The sequence below is a fragment of the Hippocampus guttulatus genome, chromosome 9, assembly GCF_054856545.1.
Source record: "Hippocampus guttulatus isolate MCC_2025c chromosome 9, RoL_Hgut_1.0, whole genome shotgun sequence".
NCBI lineage: Eukaryota > Metazoa > Chordata > Actinopteri > Syngnathiformes > Syngnathidae > Hippocampus > Hippocampus guttulatus.
In genome coordinates this window covers 8,823,542-8,832,364 of record NC_141269.1, presented here as the reverse complement: position 1 = coordinate 8,832,364, position 8,823 = coordinate 8,823,542, and the positions used below count along the sequence as shown (strand labels likewise).

Sequence of the window (8,823 nt, the reverse complement as noted above, 5' to 3'; positions counted from 1 at the left end):
CATTTCTCGTTCTAACAATGGGGCGGTGGGCCATCTTAACAGACACACACACAGTCCTCATGTCCTTGGAGAGCTTTTATTGGTGGTTAAATTACTAATATCTACGGCCTAAAAAAAGAACAGAAGATATGGGACCAGGATGAAGAAATACAAATGTCGTTCGAACAAACGATGGGAGGGCAACTTGCCAGGTTGTTGCAGTTCACTTCAAGTGTCATCCAGGCCTCAACTGTAAGAACAGGACATGGATCAGTCTTGATAAATAATTCACAGCTCTCATTACTAAATCATTGTCCATCTGTCATACTTAAGAGCAGCCCTCTAGTCATTTTCAGCCATGATTAATAGGGTTTGTTCAGGGTCGACAGAGTGCAACCATTTTACTCACCATCACTGACCAAAACACCCCTCGACACACGGGCCATCGAGTGTTGAGCAGAATTCAGTTGCACACATGAAGTAAATCTGAAATAAAACTCACAGTGGCACCATGTCAGTCACCAGTGTGGCATGCTAACATTTTACCTTGGAGTTCATGATAATTTACACATACTAACCCATTTTCTCAATGTAGGTACTTTGATAACACGCACACACACACTTTACATATATGTTTTTAGGGAACAGAATACTGAACTACAAGGAAGGACGGATTGAATTTATGTAGAATATTTCTGAGAAAGATATTTTATGTTTGTTATCACCCGTCTGTCACTTAATCGTGACACATTTGGGGTGTCCAGATCTAGAACTGGACGGTGTTTTTCTTTCGACATGTTTTGTTAACACAGTAATTATTCAAACGCTAACTCTTTGTATACAAACATTCATCCATTGTGCCATTTTGGGAATTTTCTTGTATGCAACTGGCTTTCTAGCTGACTCACTAACCAGTTGCAGGGAGAGGTCAGCCCTAATAGGCTGCAGTTAAATAGCCAAGTGGGCATGTTTGGCATTTGCCATTTTTTTCAGAGCATGTGGGATAGCACAAATGACTACCTGGCAACTAGCGACTGCAAAACCCGACATTGTAAAAACACTATCAGAGAATGAGAAACCAAACTATAAATTTCCTGGTTCACTTGTGTTGTAGTCGTGGCCTCCTACTTGGTACTATACATTCAATCACATCTACATGACTCTAATTTTATAAGAGGTCATCCTCTTGTGTGTGAACATGCCCCAACACTGACAATGATAGTATTTAATGGCTTGTGAATGTATAGAGCATAGCTGGTCAACGTTTATCCTTACCTCCTCATTCAGGTCTTTGACGTCTCCTTCAGAAAGGAACTGGAAGGTTGTCATGGTGAAGCGACGTGTTTGAGGATCAGGGGAGTGAGATTGAGGATCAGATTGCACAACCTGAGAGGTTGGATCCAAGGGGTTGGGGCATCTTGATACAGGCAAAAGATATTACAGATAAACCTTGTTAGTCTTTATGTGAGGGAAAACGATTCTTTGCTATTTCATTTGTCCGCAGCTGCACTGCATTTCTGTTTGAAATGTAAAGCTGTCTTACTGAACACTCAAGCAGAGCTGCAAGAGGCACTCAAACATACCCGTTATAAAGCAACACCCACACCGAACTTCCAGAGCGTGAGTAGGCCACACAGTAGTGGACCAGGAGCCGCAAAGTGGGGTCCGGGGCGTTGAGCATCCTCACTTCCAGGTAGAGGGGTTTCCCCAGTAGCATCTGCAGGGGCTGGTGATACTGTGGGTAGTAGCTGGTGTACTGAGCATCTGAGAGAGGGTGTATTGTTATGGAGGGGAGGAGGTTCAAATGTTTTGTTGCACTTACAAATCAGTCGCGCTATAGCAGATTAAAAAGCAATATGGTCTGAGGCATTCATCCACATGTTGAAAAAAGTATAAATGCTGTAAATATTGACCATACATTCCTGTGTTGCAGGATGGAGAAAATTTGTCTGCCTACCTTTAGCCAGGCGGAGTTGGACGCCAAACACGCCCTGGGTCTGGACCGCTGGCCCCAGGGTAGGAGTTTTTACCAAGTAGCTCACTGTTAAAGCACTGCCTGGTACATAGCGGCACTCCACAAGCAACCTACCAGTGAGAAAAGACACAGGGACATTCATCCACTGATGGTTCAGCTTCAATAAAATGAAGGGCAGTGGATTAGTTGATTGGAAGCAAGCAATCATGGGAAGAACAAAGAAGTGCAAGTGATTAAACTAAAGTTTTCCTGACCTGGAAAAGCGAGTAATAAACTTGGCCCCAAATGATATGGAGTTTTTTGAAGCCAATGCAGATTCTGACAACCGATTCAAGGAGTTTAAAAAAAACATTTAAAAATCTCTCTCTCTAATATTTGATGTACAAAAGCAACATAAGTGAAGTTACTGTCAAAACCCGTTTTACATGCATGGTGCCCTTTAACGTTAAATCAAATATCTTCTCCATTATTTTCTTTTCTGTGATTACTTCAAAATAACAGCCACCGTTCTCACGTCATCTTTGACAGTGGCACTTCAAATATGATTTACACAGACAGATCAACTGAAATGGGTGCCAATTTTAATACTAATCATGCACACACTGCAATACAAACTGTATCACCATACACTTGCAGAAATCACTTCTCAAAAGGCAAATCATGCAAAACCACATTTTGTCAGCCATGCATGTTCTTTACTTTCTACTCACACTCATGTTTACCATTTCATGAGAAAGTAAGATTATACGTGCATTCCATTGGCAAAACTTACCATCCAACCTAATATCGGACGATATCACCAGTTGATGGGTCGAGCCATGGTAAAACTCTACCTAATATAGTCTCTGCTTATTGTATTAAAATGTTTAAAATAATTATCTGAAGGAGCCAAATAATTATCACTAAAATTGTGAAATGTTTTTACATTGCTGTACACGTTTGCTCTCGTTGATTACAAAACCTATAGTCCCACAATGAGTTGTCGGCTTTACTGTCACTATAGTAGCCTTCACAAACGTTCTGAATAAAAACAAAGTTGTACTGTTCAGTCCACAGGCTGAATAAAAAGTAAATTAATTAATGAAAAACTTGGTCTGACCTGACAGGAGAATCTCTCGTGATGGTGCCATAATTGAGGCTGATAGTCTGAACTATGTTGATGACTTCCACCATATAGATCAACGTTTTCCCAACTTCCTGCGAGGGCAGAGAAAGCGCACATGGTTGACCACAACCATTGCAGCATCAAATAATCCAAACAGCCTGTGCTTATTTAACATTATAATATATAGATGACGTTCCACTCAGTCCTCACCATTCTGCGAGCCCCGCAGCCATCCATGGGGAGCTTGAACAAGGCATAATCAGAAGTCACTTTCACTGGTTTACAGGTGGAATTGTTGGCAACCCCCAATTGGCCAGGGGACAGTGGGGGCTCCGTGAGGGATGCAGGCACAGAGAAGACAAAGTGGCGGTCAACTGTGCACTCTGGAAGAGCAAACACACACACACACACACACAAAAAAGCTTACACTGAAGCACAAGCATGGTAATGTAAAGGTCAAGCGAAGAAAAGGTCACATCATTCAGGAGGCCACTGATAAAACCCTAGGTCTTACATACACTCTTCCACATTCTGTGTTGCTGCCAGTTTACTACCCCGATTGTGCCGCTACAAATGCAGCAGCTGTTGTGCTTACATTTTTGCGCCCAAAAGAACTCAAGTGTTCTCTGCTAAGTGGCGTGAAAATGGCTCAGACGCACCATCCATGTGGTAGTAGCAGGCAGGGGGTTGCTTGCTGAAACAGCAGCCCATGGAGAGACATGATGCCTGGGATACCAGACCTTGTTGACAAGGGATCCGTTGGTCTTTGGGAAGGCTGCAATCTTAAAAAAATGAAAGCATGATAAAAGGTCATTTTCCCAGTTGAAACACGATCATTAATTGCCATTCAAAGCCTTTCAGGGGCCCACAGACAAAAATACCATGTCCAGATGAAGAGGCGGCAGCTGGACAATAAAATTGAGCCTCCATCCTGCCGCTTTGAGTCATATGGGTGACACTAATGGTGTACATGTTATCCTTTGAGACAAAACATTGAAAAACAAGTTAATGATCATTTATACGAAAGGTTGTGTGCTCAGTGTGAAATCCGAGTCAATACTCGCCTTCACACTCATGTGACAGCGCGTGTGTAACTGGAGGCTAAAATGGATTTTGCCATTTTTTCCGATGCTGGGAGAATACCCACAGTGCTTTGGAGCCTCCTGGATACTTATTTCATTCCCTTTTGCATCTGAAACATTGAAGACCAAAAAACCCAGCATTTTTTTGGTGCATGCTCAAACTGGCAAATGCACTGTAAATATCTACTGGACCAAAACCAACCCTTTCCCCCTCCCCCATTGAAATGTATACCAGAGCAGCTCCCTTGAAGCAAATCAAACTCACACAGAGCCGATTGTAACCATATGCATTTCATACATATACCAAACAGTACAGACTGGGGTCAAAGCACATGCGCACCTTTCACAACAATTTCAGAGATTGGACCAGGTGGGAGCTGAACTACCATCTGATTGGAGGAGCAGAAGACTTTGGGCTTTGGAACAACAGACGGGTTAATGGAAGTCTTGCCAAACACAGGTTTTTGTGTCGATGCAGGTGACTCAGTCGGGTACTGGGACACAGGAGTGTGTATTGGTGAATAGCTATCCGGATAAGCGTACTGGTAGGAGCCACAAGGTGTTTGAGAGTAAGGGGGACAGTTGGCTTGGTGATGTTCCTCAGATGGAGGTGAAAGCAAGTAAATGGGGTCTTGGGGATAAGGATAGCTGGGATTAGCAAAGGTGGAAGGAGGCAGTTGACTGTGATCTTTTTGGGGATGGAAAAAGTGTTCATGTGGATTGTGAAAGCTATATAGATTGGATGGAAGATGGTAATGTGGCATTGGCGGTTGTTTTGGTGGACTGAAAGGGGGAGGATGTGGTCTTGACATCGAACCTGCTGGTATAGGATAAGAAGGTATTTGAAGATAATCCAGAATTGTGGGTGGGTGGGGAGCTTGAGAGGGACTGGCAGGCTCTGAGGCAGGAAGATAGACTTGGGGAAATTGAGGGGACAAGAATTTCGAGTAAGCGTTGTGGAAATTATCTGGAAATTGAGCTATCTGATCCTGTGTTGGAGGTGTAGGTGGAGGAGCTGGTAAAGGATTTTTGGGGTATTGGAACTGATGAGGCAGGGCTCCAGGTCCACTATCTTGAGAGGGATGAGGGGGAATGGCAGACTTTGAGCCAGGAAGGTAAACACTGGAAAATGTGGGTGATCGAAACCCTGGGTAAGCAAATTGGGGATAATCATGACGCCGAGGAATCTGATCTTGGGCTGAAAAACCAGGCGCAACAGGTAACGTATTTGAGGGGGCACCAGGAACACCGCCCGGAGAAAACCATGGGATGGCAGGCTTTGAGTCGGGAGGATAGACATGGGGAAATGTGGGGGACCGGAACCCTGGGTAAGCAAGGTGTGGATGACCAGGGAGCTGGGCAATCTGATCCTGAGCTGAAGATGCAGGTGCATCGGGTTGATAAGTTGAGGGGTAGGGAAACTGATGAAGTGGCGCTTCAGGAGCGCCAACTGGAGAAAACCGATTCCTGATGTCAGGCTGAAGACCGGGATTGGGGAGCCGCGGAATTTGAGTGTATGGCAAGCCAGTGTCGGTCGCGTGGCGGAAATCAGGAAGTTCGGCAATCGGATCTTGGACTGAAGATGGAGGGGGTGTAGAAGGATTTTTAGTGTATGGTACATGGGGCTGGAGAGTTTCACCTGACTGAGGTAAGGAAGATGGTGGAGGAGACAAAGTACAGGAGAGCATGATTTCTTGCTTATCGAAAACAAGTTTGAGTTCTTGCCCATCCTAAAAAGACATATACAGAGCATATTTAGTTTCAAGCGTTTGTTGCAAAAATCAGTTCAAACTAGACGACTTACTCTGAGACAAGAAGCAACGAATGGGATGAAGAAGATAAACTCTTCGGGTTGGGAGTCAACACGGTATGCACATTCGCTAGAGACAAATGGAGCCCAAACTCCATTTCCTGAAAAATACATTGTAAGGTTAAGTCAGTCAGGAAAGGGTTACATATTGACAAGATAATGATTTTTTTTTTCTCACAGCATTTACGGTAATTTGATTTTTTTTTCTCTCCACACAGCGTTTCTGCATTTTATGCCGAGTCATGAATAAGTAATAAAAAACAACAACAACTATCACTGTGCCAAACAAATGGTAAATTATGTGTAATTTATACAAAGAACCACAGACTGAGTAAATTAAACCAGCAAATGAGTTTGGACAATCCCTTGACAATGTGTCAAATTCCTCAAAATGAAGAAATTATTTTTGGTTAATGTTGGGAGCTCAGGCACAGTTAGGTATACACCGCTGGTGTCAGATGGAATCCTTTTATTTCCAAAACCACTTGTCAGGAGACCCCAAAAACGCTACGTTTGTTCACTTATTAACATTGCATCGTCAAAGAGAGCAAGCCATTTTCAACACTTTAGATTGGTCAAGAATTTGCAAAAATAACACCCACACATGTAGATTGACCAAGAGTATGGATTTGTGGGAAAAAAATGCCAAATGCACCAAATTTTGACATAGGAGCTTCAGGCCCGACACCAACAACACAATCCTGGCTTGTCGGATTTGTGTGATTTTACTCAAACAAGAAAATATTTGCAGCAAATGACTATGCAGAAATGTAACCCAACGAGGATACAATAAAATTAGAGTACCAAGAACTCCCAGCACTGGTAGACCATTCTCTTGCTGGTACAGATACACTGCCATGCCGTAAGGGGAACAGAGGACGACAGGGATTGACGATGCAGCCATAGGTTTCCGCACTGGGCAAGAGAGCTTCAGTGGATTGCCCCACCAAAGCATGGGCAGCACGTAACTGTTGTTCTGGGGGAGCAGAGGAGCAGGTTTTTGGTCAAGGACACAGTGAACCAGGTGAGGAAGGACTGCGTGAAGAATACCTCCTGGGTAATGTAGCATGCATCATATGGCACCACCATCTGAAGGTCACTCCATGATTTCCTCACTGTGTAACCGCAATATAGAGATAGCTGGAAGAGAGAGACGGGAGAAGCTCCTCCTGTTTAGAGAAATGGGAAGAGTTAACCTGGAGGGGAGTTACATTAACATCCTTTGCCTTGAGGATTTGGCATGTGGTGAACAACGAATCAGATTCATAAAAACAATGACAGTTTTTAATGTGAGTAACAAATTTCATGTGCATTTAGAACAGTGAAAGTGATTGGATTCACTAGCTAATTGGCAGTGATGCAATATCCTTTATGAACACCGCATAGGTTCTCGTGAGTTTTAAAAAATAAATAAAATCGCAAAAATCCCCTACTAGTTAATGTCCTTCACTCCTTCCATTTGGGATGCACCATTTTAAACGCCTTGGCAGTAGACAATAGTGGCCTTGTTGTCAGGACGAAGATATATGCTGGTAGCCAATATTTCTTAATTCTCATTCAGTTGGAACACTCTGAATAAGCTCTTTTTTTCTGATGTTTATGTTTAAAAAATGAAAGGAAAGGAAAAACACACAAAATAGTGGAATAGCAGAGATATACAAAATGCACCAGTCCATTCTAACCCTTGATAACCACATGTATACATTTAAGATATTTGACCTTTGTCCACAAAGAGTTGTGAGAATCCTTGTCCTGAAGCTGTGAAGCTCATGAAATTTTGATCACACAGTAGCACAGGCTTAGACGCCAGCCATTCAGATGCATGTGGAACTGTGTCAGATGATGAAACCAAGACTTTTCCTGGAACGCCAGAAAACCCTAGTACATAATCAAATTTATATACAGTACATAAAAAATTAATACATGTATGTAAAATAGACAGGGAGCATGCCAGCATTAGAGTCCATAAAAAACATTACCTGTGAAATCACTTTGATATCCATCTTCTGTGTCGAACAAACCTTGTGATCTGATGGCTTTACCTTTAGTCCAAGTCCATGACAGGCTCTCGTGAGGAACAGCTTCACTGACTTTGGATTTACTGAAGTCTGGAATATGATCTGCATAAAACGCTTCAGTTCGAGAACCGAACTTATTATACCCACTTTTGCTAGACTCGTGCAGTTCGCTTCCCTGGACAAGAAACTCATCAAGGTTCCCTTTCGTGACATCTTGTTTAACCTGTCCACGTTCGGTTAAAGATGATTCTTGGGCTTCGTGGACGGAAATACGGCTCCCCAATGGGGCTGGTGGTACAGAACCACAAAGGTGGAAAAAGTAAGTCGTTACTATAAATAAATACAAGTTGTACTTTGTCCTTTTTTCGTCGCAATTCATCTCTAGCTTGTGGACGCTTCTGTTCGCGTGTTCGCCGAGTGGTGCGTGCAGGTGAAGCTAATTAAGTGACATTAAGTTTGGACCAATCAAGGAAGTAGCTTTACAAACGTCGGTCGTTGGTGACGTCATAATTAATTGACCGTTTTTTCTCTACAAAAATGCTTGTGTGTACAGTAATGTCTCAAAAACGCCTATCAACATAAAATTGAATAAAAGCTCACGAATGCTAGAGTGAGCTTTAAACTACAATATCAGAGTGGTCAAATAAAGCACGGCCAGTCACAAACCTAGACTCTATGAGTGTAGAATTTTCCTTAAAATGTGATTCTTCTTCTTATTATTATTATTAGTAGTAGTAGTATGCAACCATTCATCAATCCATCCATTTTCCGAACCGCTTTATCCTCACTAGGGTTGAGGGGGGTGCTGGAGCCTATCCCTGCTATCTCAGGCAGTAGGCGGGGGACACCCTGAA

General features: G+C 42.9%; 1 protein-coding gene across 1 annotated transcript; it reads right to left on the bottom strand.

Moving 5' to 3' along the window:
• Positions 1-104: 104 nt before the first annotated feature.
• On the bottom strand, positions 105-8,348 carry LOC147200198 (uncharacterized). Its single transcript, XM_086120578.1, has 16 exons — positions 7,931-8,348; positions 7,671-7,829; positions 7,002-7,120; positions 6,756-6,927; positions 5,946-6,052; positions 4,482-5,871; positions 4,124-4,251; positions 3,941-4,037; positions 3,719-3,841; positions 3,270-3,442; positions 3,054-3,151; positions 1,937-2,064; positions 1,563-1,743; positions 1,255-1,396; positions 389-465; positions 105-229 (listed from the first exon to the last, which is right to left on the bottom strand). The coding sequence occupies exons 1-15, from the start codon at positions 8,346-8,348 to the stop codon at positions 391-393; spliced, it is 3,510 nt and encodes a 1,169-aa protein (XP_085976704.1). The 3' UTR covers positions 105-229; positions 389-390.
• Between the last annotated feature and the right edge of the window lie 475 nt (positions 8,349-8,823).